This window comes from Cupressus sempervirens, chromosome 7 (genome assembly GCF_028749045.1).
Source record: "Cupressus sempervirens isolate cs-2001-9-10 chromosome 7, ASM2874904v1, whole genome shotgun sequence".
NCBI classification, from domain to species: domain Eukaryota; kingdom Viridiplantae; phylum Streptophyta; class Pinopsida; order Cupressales; family Cupressaceae; genus Cupressus; species Cupressus sempervirens.
In genome coordinates, this window is record NC_143124.1 from 44,855,582 (window position 1) to 44,882,968 (window position 27,387).

Below are 27,387 nucleotides of genomic sequence, written 5' to 3' on the forward strand. Positions count from 1 at the left end.
TTGTAGATTACTAGTTCACTGCACAGTAACAAGAATTGATTAAAGAAAATGTAAATCTAAGATTACCTCCACCATTTATACTAGTTAAAGTATCAATTAGAAAGAGTTGTGTTTGAGTCTTTTCTAAATGGCACACCCATGCAAGAAGATCATTTTGAGAACTTAACAATTTGTATTTGTATGAGCTGCTTCCAGTGGAGTGATATCCATGATTGTAAATTGGATGATTAGTTTAGATGAGAAAATTAGGCTGAATAATATACAGTCGTCGTAATATAAAGAGATTAATTAGTGTACATGGAATAAAAGAAATCAGTCTTTGCTTAGCACAGCTCGACTTGTCTAAAAAAATCTCTATTTTATTGTATTTTCTTTGTGTGGCTGCATTCAGTTTCTACAATTGGTATCAAAGCCATAGATCGCAGAAGATTGAGATCAAGCAATGTGAGAAGGCAATTGAAGGTCCATAGCTGAGATTGGTTATTTTGTTTGAAGAAACTATAATTGCAGCAGAGAGAAGGTTGTTCCTAGGTAATTTATTTGTGTAAAGAAATTCTTTGAATTAATAGGGAAATCAGGTAAGGAAGTTAAGAAGGAGAATGAAAGTCTTATTTGTAAACAAGATATTTTGAATGGTGAATTCAGACAATTAAAAAGGTGTAATTTATAATTCTTAGAGGACTTTCAAAAGTTTGGAAATTAGAGATATGAATATTTGTGTCAAATTGAGAAGTTTGAAAAAGAATTAGAAAATATTAAAATGGAAAATGTTGAATCAAAAAATAATTTAAGGTTAATTGATGAAATCAAGAAAGAGAATGAAGATTTGAGTAAGAAGTTAAAAATTTTGAAAGAAGGAAAAGAAATGTTGAAGTCAAAGGCATCTGTTTGTGATGTTGCTTTTAGCATACATGATTTGGTTTGTTCTCCTACTTTTTGTTAGTTAAAAATGAAGGTAAGCAACCATCTACAAGTATGGATGAAATTTATTCGAATAGTGACACATGTTGTTTTAAGAATAATGTTGGCTTGAAGATTATGCCCTAAATGGGTTTTCAGGGAAGTGGATTAGGAAAGCATGGGCAAGGCATGAAGGAGCCCATCGAACCCATTTGGAGGTCAAAATTTGAAGGTCTTGGATTTGGTAAAAGAGAGAGATCTAATGTTTCTCATGATAGATCTAATGTTGGTAGTACTGTAGGTTCAAACAAATCATGTTTGAGTAAGGAATGCATTTCATGTTCCCATTGTAGTGGAGATGGACATACAGAGGACAAATGTTGGGATCTTCACCCTTGTTACATCTGTGGGTTGAAGAGTCATAGCGAAGAATCATTTTGGAATAGAGATTGTAGTAGACAATCTTTGAAAGGTTGTGTACAAATTGATTATGGATGATCGATGGATCCAATTGGCAAAAAGTGACAAAAATGTTGAGAAGGTTGTAGAAACCTCCAAGTTTGCACGTTAAAAGTAATAGTGATGGATCAAAGTTTAGATATGTGAGTGAAGTAGTTGATGGCTACTTGTTCTAATTGGCACAAGGGTGTGCCACGAGTCTTCTCATTGTTAGAGAAAGGAGGAGAAGACTAGCCATTGTGATCTCTCATGAAAGCGAGAAATTAAGAAAGATATAGTTCACTAGAAGTTCTATGTGAGTCTATAAGACTCTAGTGACGAGAAAAGAGAGAAATTGATAAAGAGATGGTTTACTTCTATTAGAAGTACCATGCAAGTCCATAAGACTCTAATGAGAAAGATTTGCATTATAAGATGCAAGAGTGAAGTTTCAGTGCCTTAGGTCAAATTGAGAGTCTTATCATCAAGGGGGAGTATGTAGATCACTGTTGCTTGACTCCAATTCCATCATTGAATAAAAATTGTTTACATATGCCTCTTAATAGAGGACTTAGCAAAATCCAAGATCTTGAGTTATATTACAATGTCCAATGAAATCATTCATTGGAAATTGGTTGTGGTTTGTTACCTTATAGAATGAAATAGTTATAAATTTGAAAGGACTAAAGTCAACAATGGATGGAAGAAAATATTAGTTTTAAATGCATTCTTTAAAATTGCAAATGTTTGGTTGGTAAAACTTATTACCCACCAACACTATCCTCTTTCTATTTTAGCTCTCCAATATTGGATAAGGTGATAATAAAAGCAAGATTTGCCTTAGCAAAAGGATAGTTTTCCATGAGCCTCAATATGGACATGATTCTCAACAACTAATTATTGTCAAAATCAAGGTGATTGGATGAACTCTTCATATCACAATAAATATTTAAAACACTCTTTCCTTATATACTCTTCTTTTTAATTGAAAATGGAGGTTAGGATCATTTTCAAGATTAGAAAAAGACAAAAATTTGAAGTTTCCACAATTTTGAAAATATTACTCCATTTTATTGAATATGGAGAGCTAGACAATCTTGAGAAACTTAAATTCAAAAGAATAAGATAAAAGATTTTGCTAAAATTTAATGGAAAGAAAAGAGAGTACCACAAGATGTCTTTTGTAAAAAGATGGTAAGAGGGAAAACCCAAGAATCAACCACCTCTTTGATATTATTACTCAAATACCATTTATTATTAAAAAGGGCAAGAATGCGTTGTCTAATTTCCCAAGCAAAATAACATGATAACGAAATATGACAAATAGATTCTCCTTCATGTTAACACAAAACATATCTCTTAACTAGATGGACACCTCTCTATTGTAGCTTATCCAGGGTAAGGATTTTCCTATGACGGACTGTGCACCAGAAAAGTATGATTTTAGGGAGATCTTTCATATGCCATATCTTTCCATATAGGGCTTAAAAAGTCAAAATCCGAATGCACAATGTAATTTTTCAAATTGCAATTCTCCCATGCCATAGTATCCTTTTGATCCAGTTTGTAGAACCTGAGGGGAGAGAGGGTGTGAATAAGCTGAACAACAATCCGTTTAACACCATTCTGAAACCAATTAGTATCAATCTTCCCTCTCGAATCAAATAAAAGAATCTCATTAATCACTGACTTTATTCCCAGTTGTTCAATTTTAAAAAGAGGTTGGCTGGTCGAGGATTCCAACTAGAAATCCACATTATTACCGTTTCCAGCCAAAATCGACCTATGCGTATGTCTTTTTCTTGTTTTGGAGAAAAGATTATTTGGAAAAGTTTTAAGTTCATACAAATTTCTGATATATAACCAGAAACGAGTTGCATATTTCTTACTAATACATACAACCCGAGTTATTTTCTATCATTAAACGGAAAGCGAAAACTTACAAAAGAATTTCGAGGAACCTTAATAACATCTAAAGACCAATGACACATTTCTCAGTAACACCCAGAGTCTTAATCAACTTGAGCTAAAATCATATGACTCTCAGTCAGCTATTATTGTAGGATAACATTTTCTTTCTCGGAGATTCGGCATTAGTACTTTCCAAACACTGCACTTGCGTCGAGTACAACTGTTATTCCGCCATCCACCACCATGTTGTGGCCGCTCACATATTTGGAATCTTCACTTGCCAAATACAGAGCAGCCTTTGCAATATCCTCCGCTTTAAGAGAGACTCCCTTTAATGGGGCTTCCACGTGAATCGCTGCCTCTACCTTAGCTTTTTCCTCTTCTGAAGGAGTCGTTCCCATGAAATTCATCACCAGATCCGTGGGAATTGCAGCAGGAGAAATACAATTCACTCGTATACCACTCTTCCCCAGCTCTCCCGCACCATTCTTAGTCAGCCCAACAACGGCATGTTTGGAGGCAGCGTAAGCGAAAGGAGTACATCCTCCAGCTATTCCCGCAATACTAGCCGTAGAGATAATACTGCCTTTTCTGTTGGGTATCATAACACGGGCTGCATGCTTTATGCCGTGCATTACCCCTCTTACATTTATACTCATCACTCGCTCGAAATTCTGCATATCATACTCTGCCACGCTCAGTTTTTGGTGGTCGACAATTCCTGCGTTATTAAACATTATGTCCAACTTCCCGTACTTTTCCATTGCCAAATCAACTGCTGCTATAACATCTTGCTCTTTGCTCACATCACAGTGAATATATGTTGCCAAGGGAGAAAGTGATTCAGCAAGTTTCATACCAGCGTCGTCTGCAATGTCTGCAATTATGACTTTGGCGCCATGACTTCTAAACAACCGAACGGTGGCCTCTCCAATGCCTGCCGATCCGCCTGTGATTATTGCAACCTTGCCATCCAATCTGCGTTTAAAAAATACATTTCTGTTTAATATATATATTGAAAAGAACTATATAAATCCACGGGGGTTTCCAGTCTCTGTTTAATGTACGCGCTTATGTAAAGAAAACTTTACATACACACAGCAAGAGCTGTTTTATGAGTCGAAAATCACCATAGATGTTGGTTAATAAACTATTAGGATTCCACAAAACTACAATTTCATTCTAGATAAATTTACAAGATTCATTTGAGATAACTTCAACATTAATCTCTAGAGAACAGTTCCAACCTCTCCTTTGGACATGTTCCCAAGCTCAAAAATAGCCTTGAATGGATTAGCTTTGGAAGAGCCGGGTTTACAACAAACCTCTAACGAATTCGGACTTTTTTGTATTAAAAAAAATTGGAGGCCTCAAAAAATTTGATGTACTGTGTTGAGTCGATTTGTTCACATGTTTATCCTAATGCCACCCAAAGTGAAAACAGTTTTAAACAAGTATATTGTCTTTAAATTATATTTGATTACATCTAATTCAGTATATATATGTAAGGTGTAGTCATGGCTGGTGTAACATTCACATCTTCTCAACCAGGATATATATTTAATGATTAGCAAGATTATAGAGTTAGTTATGGAGAGTTGGCAGGTAAGAAGGAAGCTGCACATGTAATGGAGCTTATAGGATTTTTTAAGAGAAAAAGGTAGTTTAAATCAAGTGGACATACATACCATTTATCTCACAAAACATTGAGTAGCTGTTGTTTAAAGGGCTGCAAAGAATGATTTTAAGGAATATTAGAAATGATTTAGTATTGGATTTTGAAATGGTTAATAAAAAGTCTTTTTAGTAGAACTAAAGTCATTTTCTTTTTCTATGTAGGTGCTTATTAAAAAGAGAGATCATAAAAGTTTTAATTCACAAAAGCTAAATAGTAAGTAAAAGTAAAATGGCTAGCATGGATTATAGATTTGAAGAGCTTAAAACTTACAAGTTAAAAAATTTGAGAAAAACTTGAAATTTTAAAAGAGCTTAAAAAGAATTACAACTTATATTAGGGAAGACATGATCTATATTTTACTTTTGTTATTTTTTTATCATTTGATTATAAGTTTGTATTTTTTTTTCCAATTTTATGTTTGAAAAAAGACAACATTAATGATATATTATCTACTATATTATCTACCACATGAAAGAGTGAAGGTCTAGGAAGATAACAAGATCAATTCTCATGATGTACTGAATAAGTAAATTTTTTCTATTTGTGAAAGGAAATTATTTGCTAAAATATGTTAAATAGGTATTCTAAAAGAAGTGGTGAAGAAATTTACTAAAAGAATGAATAATTTGAAAAGAAAATAGTTTACAAAATAATGAAATGTTAAAATTGAAAGAAAAAAATAATCTTAATAATGGATAACTTAAAGCATGTCTAATAGAAGATTAGTGTTCTGAATTCTAATCTTAAATATAATTACACGTCTGAAAAGACAATGAACACACAAACATGATTTAATTACTTTGTCTATTTAGTTTAAATATTAATAACCTAATTAAATTATTAATAACCTATGAAGATTTGAATTTGAACAAACTTCAAACTCTTTTACAAAATTTAAAAAATCTAACAACCAAATAATAAAACTATATCAAACGTCATAACAAAGATCAAACCAACCTAGAGACAGCAAAATTCAAGATCAATAATAAAACTATATCAAACGTCATAACAAAGATCAAACCAACCTAGAGACAGCAAAATTCAAGATCAATAATAACTATAAAAGAAAAAATCAGCAAATCCATGATAACATATAACATGATAGCTTGAGAAGAAATAACTTTAACGAAATCTAAACACAAGAACTCTCAGCAAAACCAATAGATTCATTACCCATAGTGTTGAATCTAGTTCACAGGAATTCTTAAATCTCCCATAAATAATATTCTTTCTTTTATTCATCAAACAATTTCATCTATAAATAACATTTAAAGGATATTTTCAAATACTAATTCGCAATCAGCAAAACAGAAACACAAATTCATAAATTCAACACAAGGGATAATAAATTGGACATGATATTTGAAATTACCTTCCCAATATAGCAGCAGGAGCTACTTCCATTCCTGTAGACATTGGTCTCTAATAAGCAAAGAAAGCTTGAGAAGCAGCACCAGCTGAATAGGTTATACAATTAGAGCTAAGAGACAAGAAGATTAACGTGACGCACATGGGGACGGGATTATAATACTGAGGATCAAAATCAAAATGGATAAAGAATCACGAATGATTCCTCGATATGTTAATTCTTTTAAAGGTTTTTGGTTATTTTAAATCTGTATGAGTTGTTCATGGTGGTTCCGGGCCCGAACAGAGTTTTGTATAAGTGTGATTTTTTCGAGAAATAGGATCGATCGTAAGTCAACTAAAATAAAATAACTTTTAAGATTTAGATATACCTTTGAATGTAGCTTTGAAATATAAGTATATCTAAATTATTTAATTGAGATTTGTAGAGTGTATATTTTAAAACTAAATGATAATTAATTCCTCAAGTTGTGCGTGGCATTTAGTTTTATTATGAAAGAGAAGAATATTTTTGAATTATTCTGTGTTTTCGAGGGAGAAGCATTCTCTTGAATTGTTCTTTGGATTGAGTGCAATGATAAGATAAGAAATTTAATAAATGATAGTATAAAATATTAAAATGATATTCAATTTAATTCTTCAATGTAAGATGCTAGTATTTGTCTAGTCAATTTATATTTTTTAAAAAAAATCTCATTTATAATGGTGAATATTTTCTCTATAAAAATAGGTAATATATTTTTCTATTAAGACAACTTTTTCCTAATGAACATAACGAATTCAATACATACCAATAAATTTCCCACTTAATTACATATTTTTATAAGTTCTTATTTTTAAATTCTCTTTTTAAATTGTCAATAGACATAAGAGTCTATATAGTGTTTTATTCTAGACTTTTACTTATCTTTAATATACAAATATGAATAGACAAGACTACTTATATAACTATATGAATAGACAAACACTAAATGTAAAACTCTTTTAGTGGATCCAAAGTCGTGTCTTTTTCTATGTAGCTGCTTTTGAAATAGAGAGACCATAAAAGTTTTAAATCACAACAGATAAATAACTAGCATTAAAGGCATTAAAAGTAAAATGACTGGCATAGATTATAGATTTGAAGAGCTTAAAGTTTGCAAGAAAGTTAAAAATTTAAGAAGAGCTTAAAGAAAATTGCAACTTACATTAGGGAAGATAGGATCGATATTTTCCTTTAGCATTTTTTATCATTTGATTATAAGTTTGTATTTTTTTTTTTAATGTTTGGGATAAAGTAATATTAATGATATATTATCTAAGACATGGAAGAGAGAAGGTGTGGGAAGATAAGAAGATCAATTCTCATGAAGTACTGAATAAGTTCTAAAAAAATAAAATTGTGGAAGGAAATTATTTGCTACAATATGTTAAAAAAGGTATCTAAAAGAAGTGGTGAAGAAAATTAGTAAAACAATGAATAGTTTGAAAAGAAAATAGTTCACAAAATAATGAAAGATTAAAATTGAAAGAAAAAAAAACAATCTCAATAATAGATGACTTAAAGCATGTCTAAGAGAAGATTAGTGTTATGAATTCTAATCTTAAATATTCCTAATGATATCTGAAAAGACAATGAACACACAAACATGATTTAATTACTCTGTTTATTTAATTTAAATATTAATGACATAATTAAATTATTTGTCTTATTATGAAAATGATTGAATTTGAACAAATTTCAAACCATTTTATAAAATTTTAAAAATGTAACAACCAAATATTAAAAATATATCAAACATCATAACAAACATTGAACCAGTTCAAGATCAAAACCAGCCTAAAGACAACAAAGTTCAAGATCAATAATAACTAGGAAAGAAAAAATCAACAAATCCATGATAACATATAACCATAAGAACTCTCAGCAAAACCAATAGACATAGACATAGCGTCCAAGGCACAAATTTCATTACCCATAGTGTTGAATCTGGTTCACAAGAATTCTTAGATCTCTCATAACTAGTATTCTTTGTTTTAATCATCAATGATATTTTCAAATACTAATTCGCAATCAACTTATTGCTGAGAAACAGAAACACAGTTTCATAAATTCAACACAAGGGATAATAAATTGGACATGAAATCTGAAATTACCTTCCCATTACAGCAGCAGGAGCTACTTCCATTCCTGTAGACATTGGTCTCTAATAAGCGAAGAAAGCTTTAGAAGCAGGGCCAGTTTAATAGGAGACAAGGACGATGACATAATAGACCGCTAACTACTGAAGACTAACGTGACGCACATGGGGTCGGGATTATAATGCCCAGGTACACATTTAAAATGGATAATAGGCATGAATGATTCCTCGATCTGTTAATTTTTTTTTTGGTTTTCTGTTATTTTAAATCTGCATGAGTTGTTCATATTGGTTTTTGGCCCGAAGACAGATTTGTATAAGTGTGATTTTTTCGAGAATAGGATCGATAGTGAGTCAACTAAAATAAAATAACTGTTAAGCTTTAGATATACCTTTGAAATATAGGTATATCTAAATTATTTAATTGATGTTTGTGGAGTGTATATTTAAAAACTAAATTATAATTATTGAAGATAGATGTGATTTCTCAAGTTGTGGGTGGCATTTAGTTTTATATTTGAAAGAGGAGTATTTTTATTATTCTGTGCTTCGAAGGAGAAGCATACTTTTGAATTGTTATTTGGAATGCATGCAATGATAGATAAGAAATCTAATACATGATGCTATAAAATATTAAAAATAATATTTAATTGAATTTTTTAATGTAAGATGCTAGTACTTGTCTACTCAATTTAAATTAAAAATATTTTTTCTTATTTATAATGATGAATATTTTTTCAATATAAGTAGTTAATATATTTTTTCTATTAGATTAACTTTTTCTTAATGAATATAACAAATTGAATACATATCAATAAAATTTCTCACTTAATTAGTTCTTGTTTTTAAATTCTCTTTTCAAATTGTCAACAGACATAAGAATCTATATAGTGTTTCATTCTAGATTTGTACTTTTCTTTAATATAGAAATATGAATAGACAAGATTACCTATATACCTATTAAAGGTTTTTGGTTTAGTAAGCTATTTTATAACCTTTGAGATTCAGCTACATTTCGTACATTATTTTCTTAATTCTCTAAACCCTTGGTCATTTTGTTCACTAATTGGAACATTGGGGCAAGGAATTATATTCCGTCTAAAGTTAAGCACGTGATTATGAATTTTAGTCTTGTCTACATCTATATAATTTTTTGATATTGCTGATAGATCCCAATATATAGCATTTTGTGTCTATTGATCTATGTTTCTTGAGAAGTGAATCAAAAGAATGAATCTCTCATGAGAATAAATGAGACTTTCATCACTTACTTAATCTAGGTGATTGTCATTGAGTTGAAACATGGATAGTTCTCTATGTGAACATCACCTTGGCATAATGAAAAGTGAGGGTTCCATTCATTCTCATGTGAGAAATAACTTGTATGGACCACCACTCCTGAAACATAGATCAATAATTTCGACTCAAAATACTATAAAATCAAATCCTAATAATTATATCACTATTTAACTTGGTATGAAAAATATCTCCTACTTATCAATCTACATGTCATTACCAATCTGAAGTATACATATTTGTTTATTCACTAATTTTATTATTTCCTCAATATATTAGATTGTTAGATTAAATTTTATTTATTTATAGATTAAATATGTCTATTAGTTTAATAAGTAATGCCAAAGTTTAGTTTTCAACTCATAATAAAACACCTCATTCTTAAACGTCTCGTTATTTGTTTATGGGTTGTGCCTCGACAATAAAGCATGATGAGTTGCAAGTAGAGCTAAATAATGTGATAAGATGACAACCTATTTACTTTAAATGTTAAAATGAAATAAAAATAATCTTTCTAAAACCAATTAAGTTATAACTCTAATAAACAACTCTCCTTGAGAAGAAAAACTGAAATTCTCTATATTTGAATCTGTAGCTTGAAAACCTTATTTGTCAAGAGAGAGGACTGGCAATAATTTTAAGCCCTGGTGGTCTACAACTGTTACTCCCCCATCCACCACTAGATTATGCCCGCTTACATACTTTGAATCTTCACTCGCCAGATACAACGCCGCCTCTGCAATATCCTCTGCTTTAAGGGTAGCTTCCTTTAAATTGGCAATATCCCTTATCAAGGCCTCCATGTCGGCTTTGACCTTGTTTCTCTCCTCTTCTGAAGCTCCCATTTGCGCGACGGACATTAGCATATCTGTCACAACCCCAAAGGGCGAAATACAATTAACCCTAATTCCATATTTACCCAGCTCAGCTGCCCCATTTTTGGTGAGCCCAACAACTGCATGCTTTGAGGCAGTATAAGAGTAACAGTTGGCTCCTAAAATCCCCATAACGCTAGATGTTGATATTATAGATCCTCTTTTCCGAGGGATCATAACACGACCCGCATGCTTAATGCCGTGCATCACTCCGTTCACATTCACATTCATAACAGCTACGAATTTCTTCATGTCATAATCTGCCATGTCGCCTTTGTGGGGGTTTACGATGGCTGCGTTGTTATACATTATGTCCACCTGGCCGTACTCTTGCATGGCTAAATCCACGGCTGCACTGACGTCCTTCTCTTTGCTCACGTCGCAGTGGATAAATTTGGCCTGTGGAGAAAGGGATTCTGCAACTCTTATACCGGCATCGTCTGCAACATCTGCAATTATTACTTTTGCTCCATGTTTTGCAAATAGCTTGACTGTGGCTTCTCCGATGCCTTTTGACCCGCCTGTGACTATTGCAACCTTGCCTTGCAGCCTGTATTTCACACAAACAATATATCTCACCTTTCTCCTCCGAAAAATAAATCATTTTATTTGAATATCCCTAAGGCTGAAACATGTTTTTGAAAACTGTATCTCGAGGGATTTCATTCTTACCATCTTTGATTGGTTTATGTTATGCAGAAAATACTATACATACTGATGCTAGTAACACTATAGAACATAAAACAGCAGAGTTCATAAGCAAAAATGAGTCTACAGATCACATAATTTTAGTACTCAATATGTTAGATATGATGATCTTAAGATCTATCACAGAAAACTCTCCAACCAGACTTAGTCCAATATATGATTGTTTCAAATGAAAATAAATTACTAGACTCTTTTCATTATTACAAACCTTTCTATAATGTTCCAAAAAACCTATAGCAATGAAGTCAAAAGAAACATAAGCCAAGCATCACAATGTACATCAACCAGTGTGAAGACTCTTTAGTTCTATAACATAATATAACTGAGTAGATTGATAGAATAACATGACAGTTTGAGACCAAATCACATTTTTTTTCAAAAAAAACGGTCTTTACAAAACCACTTAGACTTACCCACAGAATCAAGGGCACAAGCTTCACTACTCATAGGGTGAGTGAATAAATCTCATGCAAGGGCTTCTTTCTTTTAACTTAGACTATCTTTGATTGGTAAATAATATACTGAAAACTCTAAATAAAATCCTACTAGAAGTCAGATGAATCTTAAAACACCACAGCTCTCTAGATACTACCGAAAATAGGTATATTGAGAGAGCTGCCATGAAAAGAGATCAGATTTTATTATAATGTACGATTGAACGCCATAATGTTGTGCTAAATATTGGATTAAGCCCTCTAGTTACAGCCCAGCCAATCTATAATCCATTTAAATGACAATATTACTGTTACTAAACTTCTTATAATATTAAAAAAATTATAGCAGTGAAATTTAGAAACTAAACTAAGAATCACAAGATAGATGAAACAGTGGAAAGACTGCAAAGAATATTAACAAGGATATTATTAGCGACAACAAATTGAAAGCTAAAGCTGAAATTACCTTCCGAAAACAGACGCTGCAACAACTCCCATTCCTGTAGACATTGTTCCGTAAGCAGAAAGGACAGAACACGCTAGAAAGTTTCAGAAGCGGAATCATCTTTAAAGATAAAAAATTGACACAAAAGACACAAAGCTGACAGTACAGCCCATCAACCAGTCAAAAAGAATATAAAATTTAGGGAAAAATATTATAGTGCTATAGGTCGCACTTAAATGGCCGATCAAGGAAACATTGATTCCTCGATCTATCAATATAATAGTTTTTGAATTGGTTTTTAACCTCTATGAGATGCTCTCATTAATTTTAGGCCTGCTCAGAGATTACGATTACTATATGCTTTATTCAAGAAATAGGATTGATGGAAAGTGATTTGGCCTAGGCTCAAACAAAATGTATGCCAAACAGTGCAAACATTACTTAAACATTAGTTGTGCCTTTCGAAGTTTCATTTACTACTATTTTATTAGTTACATGCTATGATGCCTTTCGATTAAGTTTTACAAGAAATATTCAATTTTCTGTTATAAAATATTGGCAAAACTAATAATAAGAATCGTTTTCCAGAGTTCGAGGAAGTTTCGTGGTTTAACACTTTTTCAACCAATTTTTAAAGGTGGTGGGCAAATTAAAAACTATAGATTGTGGAATGGTTGTTGGACTTTTAGTGGAAGGGCACAACGAAAGGAGGATTGCTAGATCAAAAACCTTAATCTAGTACAAGAAGTAAAATAAACGTTGATTGGTCTCTAATAGATGTGAGATATAACTAGTGTTTAATCTCTTCCATGTTGTCATTCTTGCAAAAATTAGAGATAAGTATGATTTAAGTTGGAGGGAGGTAAGTCGATAAATAACTCCCTTATGTTCTTCTGTACTCGAAGATTTAAGTTGGAGGGAGGTAAGTCGATAAATAACTCCCTTATGTTCTTCTATACTCGAGGTTTCTAAGCTCCCAACCCTAAACATGTGAAGTGTTTTGTCACATAAATCAAAGATATCATTTTCTACCAAATTTGATCAAGATGGACTAAGCTAAGGGAGGAAAGTGTAGGAAGACAAGGTAATTACCTTGCTTTCAATATCAACATGCTTCATATTAATCCTAAACATGACATGGTTGCAACCCTTATTGAAGAATATTGAAGACTTAGGAATGTTGTTATATTGTTTGTTGATATGGATTTATTGGAAGTTCCTTCTTGTAAATACTTTGACAAATGGGTAAACAATATTTGATATAAAAAATAATGAATTTATTTTAATTTCGCTATTTACTGATTAGAAAAACAATTTTTCTTATTCTTTTTATAATGGTAATAAAACCAAATCCTAAGGTCTTTGAAATATAATTTTAGTCTATTTGTTGTTGCACTTTCATAGTGATTAGGTGTTCTCTCAACTCCATATGCAATGAGGTGCTCACCCTCTCTTATCCTAGGTGTCCATGGTCTTTTGTCCTAAATGTTTGGTGATCAAAGGTGTTCTTGTTGTTTTATGATCATTTCTTTGATAGACGATTGAATCATTTTGTAGTATCATCATTCATTAATGTTATAACTCTACCCTACAAGATACAATGTAGGGTTTTCACCTCTTTAAACCTTGAGATAGACATTCCATATGCCTTGAGTATTCAATTAGAAGATGGTAACCATTAAAATAACTTGGAAATCTTACTTGGTTCTTTCTATGAAGAAAAGATGACAATACTAGAAGAAATTGTCCTATTATTACACAAATGCATTTAATAAACCTATTTTGTCAACATCATCTAAACTATCCCAAATTTTGTTACTATTGGGGAGCATGCCCCATATGTTTATAATGCAAAAGGACATGCCAGTAGATACGAGGAAACTTATATGCACCTGTTATGTTGCACCATAGATGGTGCCAAAGGACATGGGAACTTGAATAATATCCCCTCTTTATCCCTATGGCCTTTGTGGAAGATCATCCTCATGAGATTGCTATCAAGAAGTAGACTTTGATCTCTCTAATACTTTTGGCTCCCTAAAAGTTAAAGATAACGAGAAGTTTGAAAATGCCATTTTTTCTCTAATGGTAATTTGATTAAGGATTTAGAACTCCCCCTTTACATAAGAATAACCCAATGCTCAACATCTAGTAATAAAAAAATCAGTGAGTATAATGTTAAGAGGAAAGAAGAAAAATATATTAATTTTAAAATTAAATTAGTAAAAGAGTATACCAAAAATTAAATGGTTAAGAGGCTACCCCTCTTGTTTCAAAAGTTAAAAGCCTTTATTTCTTAAGTTTTAATGTGGTAATTCCTTTAGCATCCTATATGTTGGCTCCTCATTTGACAAGCTTTAAACTACCTAGATAAATATGCAAAGGAAAATCTATGAGTTAGCCAAAAGAAACCATAGTAAAATTTCCAATAAACATATCAAAAGGACCAACAAGATTGCTTGAATGTTCTTCTCTTTGAATTCTACAAAATTTAGGTGAGTATACCTAGGAATTCATGGCCTTTTATAGTCCACATTTTGCAACATAAATCCTAATTCAATAGATGAATGTACCCTATCTTCTTCTAATTCAAGAATTTAAAAAAACAAAATGAGAGATGTAAAATCCTCATTACTTCTAAAACTTTGAATCAGGTGTGGGCTTGTACATTTAACATATAGTAAGTTTGAAAAGTAAAAGGATTTTATTGAATAATTTTTTATTGTATAAACTTTTGCCCCAAAATCTATTAGCCTCTAAAATTGACTAGTGCCTTATCTATTGGGCTCTCTCTCAAAAAAATTTGATACAAATGACTAGACCTATCCTACCACATTGTGAGAAAGGACAACAATATTCAATCGAGATCTCATTCTTATAAAAATCTTCTCTAGACAACTTTCAACCTTTCATATTCATATCAAGTGTTTATGTAACCATTTTAGATTACTAGCAAAATATGAATAGGAATATAACACAAATAATTATAACTAAAGCTTAAAAGACATTATCGCTAAGTTTCAACAAAATTGAGAGTGATATGAGAAGAGACAATATCTGAATCAAATAGTTAGAATGCAAATACTTCTTGTATTATTCATTTACAAATACACAATGCTTGGTAAGGTAGGAAATGACACTTTTCCAGGAATCCATATATTCTTAAAATAGTGGAGATAGAGTATGGGATTATATCTCCCCAATTATGACTGGCCTTCAAACCATTAGCATGATCCTTAGGTCTGATCAACTCCAAGAGGGGTTTGAGGATTTGAGGGTTGTCTTGTAGTAACAATGTCCTCATCTTTGATACAAAATATCGATCAAATCTAACAAACTAGCATCAATGACTTCCCAAGTCATATTAGCACTTCACAATTGAACTAGTAACTTTTCACCATCTCTTTCTCGTTCCAATTTCATATCTTTTCCAAAGATAGAAACACTTTTGAAAAGACACATGTACATGAGTAAAGAATACCAACCAAAGGGTTTATCAACCCATTATGAATCTCTTTAGCTTAGTGGGAAGAAAAATCAAATATGGAGCTCATTTCATACTATAGTATCTTAGCCATCATGAACACTAGGGGTGTTGGGACATGCTCTTGCTCATCCATGCCAAAAATCTTACAAAGATAAATATATAAAGCATGTGCCCTAGGATTAAATAATTTATTCAATAGATGCTATGGTGTAAATGTTTTTACTAATGACAGATGTTCCACCTTAGAAAAATATTCTTGTAGTGGTCCACCTTGAATATATTCCCTTTGCGCATCATAAGTAGCCCACAAATCATAGAAATCAATCTTCTCATGTAGAGTGGTGTTGGGATTCAGTATATAAACTTCTTTAATTTCCTTAGTTGTAACCTTAAAAAATTTATCCCTAGAATGGTTCTTCACCATCCATAGTATAGGGTCATACCTCTTATCCACTATGGTCAATAAGTCAGCATCCAAAAATATGTTTGGAACAACCAGCTTCTCAACATCAAATTCCTAGACATTACTCTGGGTTGTATCATGATTTATTTGTGTAATCATCTCTTGAATAATTCATGGCCACCAACTAATTTTTCTACATCTCTTAGAAAATTACCACTATCATACAAACCTTCGTCTATTTTCAATCTAGGGCTTTTTTGAATCAATTCCTTACCCTTCATAGTTTCATTAGTTGAAGCAGTCAGTTGTTCCAGGAAATCATCCTCAAAATTACTATATTGATAGTCTATGTTCCTATCTAAGTAATCATTTCATGAAGGCATCTTTGACTTTTGATTATTCTAAGTTAGAAAAGATTTTAGTGAGAAAGTTAAAAATCCTACTAATACTATTTTTAGGTCAAAATTGTAAGATTTTTTTCTCTAATCACAACAATTTACAAATCCAATAATGCAAAAGATTTATCTCTCTTTGCTACACTCAAACGATTATACATTGTGCAAAATGAGGGAGAGACTTATACATTTTATTTTAAAATTATTTGGACGAGGAGTGTTTAATTCACCATTAAAGTTTACAACAATCAGATTGTGCATGCAATGTATAAGAGTTTAAAAACTAATCATTGATTTTAACTATTTCCAATTGTTGTGACACAAACATGATACTGAGTCAATCTTCCACTGGTGGGACATGTTGAAACTTCTCACATTATCACAAGACCTAAATATCATACACCTTTAGTCAATGACATAGTGACAGCCATGGATCTGATTTTGATTGAATGATCAAGAATAACTATGGTTCTTTTAGTATTTCTTCATAGAGTGGTTCCAATGAGAAACAAGTGTCATTATGTCTCTTACTCATTTTACATAAAATCTTCACAAATCTAGGTAATTACATAGTGACAATCATTGATCTGATTTTGATCAACGACTAAGAATTAACACATTCGATTTTCAGGGCAAGGCTCACTTGGGACACATGGATTTAGTTTGTTATTTTGCATACCTTATATGGGTGGAAGCAAGTAGTTGGGTCTCAATTCTGCAAAAGTCTGCGGATTGAGATCACACTCTTTTAGAAATAGGTACCCCTTTTTCAAAAATTGGTACGCATTTTAGGCTCGGGCACCGAATCCAAAATTTAAAAAATGGGCACCCATTTTTTATTTTCAAAAAATGGGTACCCATTTTTTAAAACATCAAAAAAAAAAAAAAAAAAATTAGAAATGGGTACTCGGTTTTGAAAAGTGAAAAATTTTGTTTTCTAGGGGGATTTTATATGTTGATTTGACTTTTTCAAAATGGGTACCCATTTTTTGAATTTAAAATAATAGGTGCCTATTTCTTACAACATGGGGTGAGGATTTTTCCTCCTATTTCAGATTTTGGTTTGGCACCAAGCCTATGCTTTGACCTATCAAGATGTGACTAAGGCATTGAACTGACAAATTCATGCCTTGTCATAATTTTTTGAGGGTCTTCTTGATCAATTTTTTTTTATGAAACAAAAACCCATTAGAGCTCTCACTGTTCTAATTTCATAAATATAAATTTTATAGTGCTATGATTTTATTTAATATTTTTGCATTATTTTTTAATGAAAGGTGGTAATGTAAAATAGTGAAGTTCACTAAAACTTTAATAACTTTTTTATTTCATAATTTTTCTTAAATTAATTTATATGTCATCAATCTACATAAAATTCTTTTAAGGTTAAAAAAATAATTATTGACAAAAGTGAAATTATGATCAAATTATGGTGTCCATACATAAGAGGTTTTTAAATTTATATTTATAGCCAATTATTCAATAAAAAATTAAGGAAAAATATTGTCATCAATCTTAGGTGTATTAGGTAACTCCCTTTTAAAAGATTTATGAAAATTCATTTATTTGTGTCAAATTATGGTGTTCGTACACAAGTGTGGTATGGTCTTGAAATAGGCATTTTGAAAAAGTGGTTTTTAAATATTCATACCAAAAAAGAAATCTATCATATGGGTACACAAATAAATTACATATTCAAAAACTAGATTCCAAACACTAAAATTTTTAATGCTGAGGTTTTTTTATATGCAATCTCTAAATACCTCAAATTTTTACATCAATTGACAAGAAAATTCAAAAATAGGAAAAACACTTGAACTTTTTTCCAAAAAGTGAGACCCAACTTCTTGCACATACCCATCTACTAGGCATCTTATCATGATGACAACATGATGTTCATTGATCCATCTTTGATATGATAGTCTACTATTGTTTAGTTTTGTTCATTCACTATAACCCACTGGTACATGCATCACCATGTTGTGTAGTTACTATGACTAATGTGCTTTGTACTCCTTATGGTGACAAAGTGAGGATCATTGATTTTTTATTTAATTGATAGGATAATATTTCAAATAAATTTTATCTTCCTCCAATGGATGATATGTGTGGAATGTGTGACTTAGATCTATTGACTAATAAATGAATCAATACATGCAGATTACATTAGAGATAATATGAGTGTCACCCCTTAGGGATCTTAAGCCCTTACCAAAGAATATATTAGGTATTCTATGATCAAAATTAAAATTTCTTGAGGATATAAAAAAATTGGGCTCTTTTCTACTCTCTTTGAAGTTGGAGGAGAGATCCTTCTTACACTAATCATGCCTATAGTTAGGGATAAGTATCTTATATTGAGCACCATGGAAAATAAGATAGAAGTAGCAACTAGATTAAATGTGTGGATTATAGAAAGAAAAGAAAGAAATTGATCCCTATTAGGTAAGGTAAAGTAGGTACACCCAAGGGTAGTAAAAGGAAGAAAACTCGTCCCTTGATGATGAAACCAACCCATATTGCTTTTTCAAAAGAAATCACAAACTACCTCAATATTTCTATAAATTCAAGAACCATACTCAGGATAATATAAAATATATTCTTCATGATGTTCAGAACAATATCTTTGAATTTTTAATGGTTATGTACTCCCAATAGAAAACACATTGTGAGTTCATATTTTCCAATCTAGAAGGTAACAATGATATTTCCCTTCCCAAAGAGTTAGAGGGAACTAGATTAAAAATTAAGATAGGCATAAATCTTATCTAGAAGGATGAAAATTAGTTTTCCACAAAAATATGACAAGGGGAAGGTGGTGTTGGCATGCTTTTGGCTAAGAAATGGGCACAATATAACTTTGACCCTAGGGTTTCCCCTATAATAGGCTAACATGCTTGAATCTAAATTTAATTAACCAACAAGCTGGTATTTTTTAGTTATATTATAGCACTAGAAAAATATATAGAGAGAATAAATGAGAACAACAAAAATATAATATACATATAAAAACCTAGCCAATCCTGACAAAAAATCAACTTGAAAACAAAGAATTTAGAACACATAAAAACACCTTTCAAGTATACCTTTCATCTGCTCCTTTCTTCTCCATGAAAGTGATAGATCATAGCTCTAATATAATGAAACTTTTTAGAATATGTGAAACTTTTGGGAAATCAATCAGCCTAAGGGAAAAAGTTGAAGGCACCAAAATTTTGTCATGTACATAGCTTTTCAATCACCTTTGCCATTGATGTCAAAGGGATAATGATGGATAACAAAATAATATAAGTATACTATATATGCATTATATTTTAAAAGGGAATCAAGAAAGAGCCTATAACTCAATGGTAATTTGTGAGCCTCTCATATGGGAGGTCTTGGGTTTGAGTCTATTTTAATTGAAGACATAATAATAATTAATTATAAATAGTAATAATTAATCTAGGTTTCCATGTTCTACCTTCTTCTTCCAACTTTGATTCATCTCCTTCTTTGCTTTTTTAATGTCCACTTTACCTTTATTCATTGATTTGATCATGGTTTGATGCTAATAGTTGGGTCCTTCAATTTTTTCTTCAATATCAAAACTTGTGACATTTGGAATATACATTGTTAGGTGTATAATTCAGCCTCTTATTGGTGCAATATGGCATTGTCTATGATCTATATTCATATGCTCTATATCCATACTTTTGACAATTTTAGCAATAACCTTCAAATTTACTCTAGAAGGTATGTTATCCATCCTTGATCTATATTCGTGTGTTTGGTGTCCTTGCTTCTTGTAGTAAAACCAATAACAAATAAACAAAGGTTTAGGGTTTTCCATACCATTTTTTCTTCTTTAGATGTTTGCAGTATGACCAAGTTTTCCATGATGATAACATATAAGGTTGCCTTTTATCATTGTCTTTCTTAGTCCCCTACTCTTGGATGATTCTCCTTACTCAGTAAATCAATGTTTCTTTGCATGTCTAGATCCAGACATGATGCTAGATGACTTAGGTAATCTCCTAAATTCTTTAAATTATTTCATTTCTTGATTAGTCTTGTTCAATTTTTCCACACATTCTTTCTCAGTCTTCAGTTTATTTCTCAGTAGGTCATCTTGTGATCTTAGATTTTCTATCTCCATATCTTTTATGTTTAGCTCCTAATTTGCAAGCATCAATTGATTCATTGTGTCTAGTTGAGTATTTGTAAGCTTTTGCACATTAGATGACCTCTTCAAGTTTGGTTCTCATATGTCTTTTTTCTTCCTTAGCTACAACCTTGTCTTCCTCAACTTTATTCTTTTGTTCAGTTACTTCACACAACCTTATTGACTACATCTCATGTTCTCTTTGTAGTCCTCTAACTCATACATTTAGGATATTGTTCTTCCCCTATAGATCTACAATGACTTCATTATTCCTACTAGGAGCTATAGTTTCAAATTATATTGTAGTGTCAACTTATTCATAGTTATACTCTTTTATTTGAATGGCTAACTCTTTTCTCCTTTTCAAGGATTTCATTAATTCCTATCTTGTTGTTTCAATTTACTATAGTATGAGTTGGATTTCTAACACATGATTATCAATAACCTTTCCCTCCATTTCCAAGATCTAATCTCCAGGTTGTTAAACTTCTTCAAGAGAAGATTTTTTCTAATACCAATTGTTGAAAGTCTTAATTAGAAAACTAAAACATTGAAAGGGGAGTGAATTAGGATATGTAACACTTTTAACTTTTAACACAACTCCAATGCATTCACACATAACATAATGATTGGTTATCCAGAAACCCTCGAAGTTGAAGATAAAATTGGGGTGGAGATTACTCACTATAAATTTTTACTACTGGAATAAATTTAGTCTATTAGGATTAAAATTTGATTACTTCTAATGATCTACCTTGTGAGGGGTCTTCCCTATTAAAGGTGTTTGATACTGCTAGGCCTCACCTTATGAGGGGATTCTACACTTACAATAAAGAAAGGACTTGATTAATAGATTTACAAAGGTCTATTAAAAACACTCTTTTAAGAGATTATCCCTAACTCAATCTGTTAAGACTCATTCAGTACCTAACCATCAATTTTCTTCTGATAAGAAGACCTCATATCTCCTCTCTTCAATATGATCTGATCCCTTATCTAATATAACTTTACTATCCTTCAGTGCTTTAAAAGTGGCTTCCTTTGTTCTTCATAACTGATTCTTTTTGCCTCCTCTAAAATTGTTGCACTATCACCTTGATCTGGTCTGTGATCACATGATTGTTTTATTCTCTCATTTTTTGCCTTCACCAAAATATCAAAATAGTTATTGATCTACTCTATTTAAAGATTCTCTAAAGATTTTTCTAGACCCTTTCTCTTTTTTGCCTCTCCATTTGATTGGTTGATCACCTTCCATAGGGATTTTTGATCCATGTCATAAAATGTGTAACAACCTTTGTAAAGATCTCTAAAATTATTAAATATCTTCTCCATGACAGCCTAAAATGGTTTACCTCAAAGTTTGCATCATTCCTAATTTGAATGTCAATTTTGTGTAGCTCAACACAAACTATTTGTCATGTTTGGAATTCTTTGTTCTTATTCTTGTCACTTAGTCTCTACTATACTTGACATTCACTATATAACTTTGTGACTAAATACTTTCTTAGCTCCTATGGATCTCAAAATATACATGTTTATTTACAAGTTTATAACATGACTCGGCCTATATAGAGTAGCTCAGTCGCAGTGATGACTGGCTAACTCTGCCTAGTATATGACTAAGTGTTCAACATTAATAGAAAAAAATAGTTAGAGATATCAATAGGATGGATGGGGTAGATCCAATTTTGAGAAGGACTTTTTATCCTTTTTTTTGTTGGGGTTTCTTCTTGTGGCTAGTTCAATGCCAAGTTTCTTTGATTTGGCCTCTTTCAATATTCCTCTATTTTTAATAGCATCTTTTCATTGCAAAGTTTTAATTCTTGGTCAGTTTTGTATGGAAGTCACTTCTCTTTTGGTGGTTGTGATCTCTATTGAGGGTTGATCTCACCTTTTGCCTCTATAGTAGTTGATGGATTTCTTGATGCTTATCTCTTTGTGGCTGATTCCTTCTAGGGTGGAAGTTTCACTTGAGGTAGAGGCTTAGCTTATTTTGGGAGCTTGGTTTAGGCCTACAAAGGTTTGGAGGGTTCTACAAAGGTTTTCTCTCTCCCTAGGCCTCTTGTTGTCTAGGAAGATCTTGTCTAGTAGTGGTTTGTCTTTGGATCTCCTCCCCACTCTCCATATTATACTAGGTCTTTCCTTTTTGAAGATTGGCTAGGGACATGCTTGGTTCATTCTTATAGAACTCATGGAGCCTTTTTCTTCTCATTGGAGGCTTTATTTTGGTTGTTTCTTCCCTCTCCCTCTTTTTTAGAGAGGCTTTTTCATTTTTTAGTTGATGGGTATTATAGGTTTCCTTCTAAAAGATATCTAGATCTTTTATGTTTAAGTTTAGAAGTCTTTTGTTACATTATGGAGTTGATGGGGTTGTTATTTCTTATGTTGGTATCCTTAACCATTCCTCTTCTGCATCCCTCATTTCTCTAGAGAAAGAGATATTCTCTGGTTACTCGTTTAGCGTTCCCACAAAAATTGCTAAATTTTTAAATTTTTAAGTTTTGGACTCTTGTTCCATCTAGTTTTGGCTCTCTTCAAAAGCTTTTGAATTCACTTCTTGATATATCCTTTCTCTTATTTAACTTGATGTTACTTAAAAAATCTTGGTTTTTATTTTCATTTATGAGTCTAGAGAATATTCCACTTTATCTAATAAATCTTTTATATAATTTTACACATTTTATCAATTTACATCGTCTTCAAATCCCTAACAGAAATATCACCTTTATGTCATTGAAGTTTAACATCTTTTGTATTGTTAATGTTTTCCATTATAAAAAGTGACAGTTGATTATGTTTTTCTTATATAAGGAAGGTAGGGAGAGGGCCCTAAACTAAAGAACAACAATAAACACCAAGAAGCTAGCACAATGAAGGATCATTTGAGTGAATCAAAGAGCTAGCACAACACCAATAATTACAACTAAATGCACCAATTTCTAGCAAACTAATAGAAAACAACTATTGTTCACAGTAAGAAAACTAGTAAAACTATCACCATTAATTAAAATATCAAGAAAAGTCTAACATATTGCTAATGATATCAATATTTAAATCATATAAAAACAAAATTAATAGTTCCATTGAGAACAACAAAGTGTTTAACAATAGAGTTAACTAGAGTACACGAGAGTTTAAAATATCAAAAGCATAAAAAAATGCATTAGGTTTTCTTAATAGCCTCCTCGTCATTAGTGAGACATTTGAGGTCTTCAATCTAGTCTCCGAGGTCTCTAGTCTTGTGCTCTTGCTTGGTCTTGGCATCTTTGTTCTTTCATTCCTTCTTGAGTTTACTTTTCCTAGAGATGGTACCAAAAACTGCCTTTTGCATCATTTCTTGTTAGATTTGGCAAATAGCAAAAATATTAACATCAAACTCAATATTGGTAACAATCCCCAAAACTATATGTTGTAGGTCCTCAATTCTATTCTTCAAGGCTTGAGTAACCATGCAATATATTTTCCATGTCATCAACATAACCTGCATATTGTGACTGATTTCATTAATAATATCATCCACTTCTGTATTCCTTTCCTGGTGATGATGTTGTTACCTATGTATACAATGTAATCAACTTATTTATCACTTCGTTGACTTCATTGTGTTATTAGTTCTTGGTAGATAATAGCATTAATCCATTCTAATGTTTTGATTAGGTTTTGAATTCTTATATAAAATTTAAAATTAAACAACAACTCTCCTAAGAAGTAAAACTCAAATAACCAAATATTTTTATTTGCATCAAATTAATATTCAAAAATTAATGAAAAAGTAAACACTAATAATCAAACTCTTTATATGCATAAATTGATATGAAATCTTGATAGGAAGGTGGACACTAATAAACAATTATTCTTATTTTCATCAATTAATATAAAATTTTAATTGTAATGTATAATTTAATAATCTATCAGTTTAATTTTCTTAATTAATGCCAGTAGGAATTCTGCAATGGAAGAATGGGGGAGTGAGATGGTGTGACCGTGTTAATATTAACTTTTATTCTTCTAGGTTAAATTTGACAACCATCTACATGTCAAAAATTTAAATTTCATTATAAATAGAATATGCTTTTAAAAATAATTTAATAAATACCACATAAAATATCCATGTAAATTATTATATTTGGAAATATAAATCATCAATTTTTTAAGAAATTAAAATAAAAAACTTAAGTTAGCAAAAAGCCTAAATAAATGGAGATAAAGGAAACATAAATAATTTTAGATTAGTAAATTAAATTATAATTATCTTGCAATTGATATCTATCGGCATTTCTTTAGATAGATTTATTTAAGATATCTATACTAGTAAATTAAATTGTACAAAACATCATTTTCTATTGGCATCAATTCATATGAAATCTCAATTTTTACTTATAATACTTGTTTAAAAATATTAATTAAAGTTAAATCTAATAATAGAAATCCACCTTATGTTCTTTCTTTTATTCCTCTACATTAGACTTTATCAATATTACTTTGTACTACATTAACTTTCTTTTAATATTCTATTTTTATATTCACTTCCACTATTTAACATTTAACATTGGCTAATTTGCAACAGGTGCATATAAGTTACCCCATAGCCACTACCTCTCCTACTTATCAATCTATATAGCTTTATCTATACAGTACATAGAATGCACATGTAATATTTATTTATTAATTAAAGAATAGAAAGTGAACAGAATACAACGATATTATAAAATTTCTCCATTTTTTAATTAGGTCCCACATCACATGGCATGCGCTAACGAAGCCAAAAATTGGTTTCAACTTTCCCAAAGTATTTGGTCCGAGTATCTGCCGTCGGGGAGTTATGTTCCATTGCAACCCACTTGCATTGACAAACGGGATGACATTTTTTGTAACTCAGAGATGATTCCCATTCTTGATTGGCTTTTTCTATTATCTATTTCGGCATGTCTGCAGCTTGAATCCATCAAAATCCCACACAAACAAACAGAGTAAGGATTTCTCCTGCTGACTTTGGAGGGTTTAAATTTTTATCTCTCAAACCAGATGTCTAGTGGAGGACAAGCCGCTGGCTCTCTTTTCAGAAGGTTTTAATTGCTTCGTTTTTCCTTTTGTTTGCTAGACTTTAGTCTATTTGGGTTTAATGTTCTCATATTGAGTTACAGATTGCAGGGTAAGATAGCAATAATCACAGGCGGAGCATCAGGCATTGGCGAAGCCACCGTTCGGCTCTTCACAAACCATGGAGCCAAAGTCATCATCGCTGACATTTCCGATGTACCCGCTTCGAAACTCGCCGGCTCCCTTTCTCCAGCGGTTACATTCATCCACTGCGACGTCAGCAAAGAGCAAGACGTTAGGGCAGTGGTAGATTTAGCCGTTGAAAAACATGGGCGGCTGGACATAATGTTTAACAACGCCGGAATCAGCCATACCCAGAAAGGCAGCGTGGCAGAGTACGAGATGGAGCATTATGAGCGGGTGATGAACGTTAACGCCAAAGGAGTGATGCACGGGATTAAGCACGCAGCCCGCGTTATGATCCCAAATAAAAAGGGGTCTATAATATCTACGGCCAGTATTGCAGGGATTGTAGGCGGCATGGGATATCCGTACACGGCCTCAAAGCATGCAATTGTAGGGTTGACTAAAAATGGCGCAGCTGAGCTGGGGAAATATGGTATTAGGGTTAATTGTATTTCTCCCTCTGGGTTTGCAACGAATTTGAGCATGGAGCACTTGGAGAAGGAAGCTTCAGAAGAGACAAGGGCTGCGATAGATGCGTTTGCTGATAGCATAAGCAACTTGAAAGAAGCAAGCCTTAGGGCAAATGATGTTGCAGAGGCGGCACTTTATTTGGCTAGTGAGGATTCCAAGTATGTTAGCGGACATAATGTTGTTTTGGACGGTGGAATAACAGTTGTTAACAAGGATTGGGGAATGTACAAATGATCGAGATTGTATATTATTTTCCTTTGTAATTAATGATCCAGTTCGTGGTTTTCTCTCCAATACTGAAAAAAAATGTTTTATATTGTCAGGAGTGTCATATGAAATGAATTAAAGGATGATTGGTATCTGGAACGATTGGTATGTGAGGGTGTTTTAGTAATTGGTTTAGTTTGACGTATTACGAAATATTAAAAGATTGGAATTGTTTGCATTCTTATCTGTAAAGCTTATCTTTATTTTTTTCCTTTTCTGATTGATGTTATTAGGCCCCGTTTGTTTGGGGAAGATGATTTTTTGACATAACCAGGTTATCTTATAACCAGGTTTTTGAAAACCTGGTTTTGTGGTTTGGAAAGCCAATGGTCTGTTTGGTTGACACGGAAGATGAATATACTGTGGACCCCACAATATTATTAAAAAAACTGTCATAAAATTCAAAACCTGGTTTTAATTTCGAATTCCACCTTTTTGTTGGAAGAAACTTCTTCCAATTTTTGACCAAAATTGGAAGATGAAATTGAAAACCAGGTTATAATTTTAACCAACCAAACACCAAAGTTTTTTTGCAAAACCTGGTTTTGCCTCTGATAACCCGGTTTTGGCCCTCATCTTCCAGCAACCAAACAGGGCCTTATGGAATTGCTTTCAATGTTGGAAAGTCTTGGATCTTTGTTTAACTCTTTGTGTTTGGTGTTTACACACTGGTAACTGTTTAGTTGTTGGGTCTTCTCTTCTACTCCTCGGGTTCTTCATGTTCTAACACATAAATTTATCAAATTCTTTTACAAAAATAACTAGCACTTGTCCTAGGGCAATTGCTTAAACATCACACACTAAGCTTAATTTCTAAA

General features: G+C 31.9%; 2 protein-coding genes and 1 pseudogene across 3 annotated transcripts; 1 reads left to right on the forward strand and 2 right to left on the reverse strand.

The window, feature by feature from the left end:
* Positions 1 to 3,431: 3,431 nt before the first annotated feature.
* LOC149545375 (borneol dehydrogenase, mitochondrial-like) lies at positions 3,432 to 6,343 on the reverse strand. Its single transcript, XM_089793986.1, has 2 exons — positions 6,300 to 6,343; positions 3,432 to 4,227 (listed from the first exon to the last, which is right to left on the reverse strand). The coding sequence occupies exons 1-2, from the start codon at positions 6,341 to 6,343 to the stop codon at positions 3,432 to 3,434; spliced, it is 840 nt and encodes a 279-aa protein (XP_089650112.1).
* A 3,973-nt stretch (positions 6,344 to 10,316) lies between these two features.
* On the reverse strand, positions 10,317 to 12,238 carry LOC149545376 (short-chain dehydrogenase reductase 2a pseudogene; annotated as a pseudogene).
* Positions 12,239 to 25,408: 13,170 nt separating this feature from the next.
* Positions 25,409 to 26,596, forward strand: LOC149545377 (short-chain dehydrogenase reductase 2a-like). Of its 2 annotated transcripts, none has more exons than XM_089793989.1 (2): positions 25,409 to 25,575; positions 25,750 to 26,596. In XM_089793989.1, the coding sequence occupies exons 1-2, from the start codon at positions 25,487 to 25,489 to the stop codon at positions 26,534 to 26,536; spliced, it is 876 nt and encodes a 291-aa protein (XP_089650115.1). In that variant the 5' UTR covers positions 25,409 to 25,486; the 3' UTR covers positions 26,537 to 26,596. The 2 variants fall into 2 exon arrangements, with proteins under 2 accessions (XP_089650115.1, XP_089650116.1); XM_089793990.1 differs by having other exon boundaries at positions 25,448 to 25,671.
* The last annotated feature ends 791 nt before the right edge of the window (positions 26,597 to 27,387 follow it).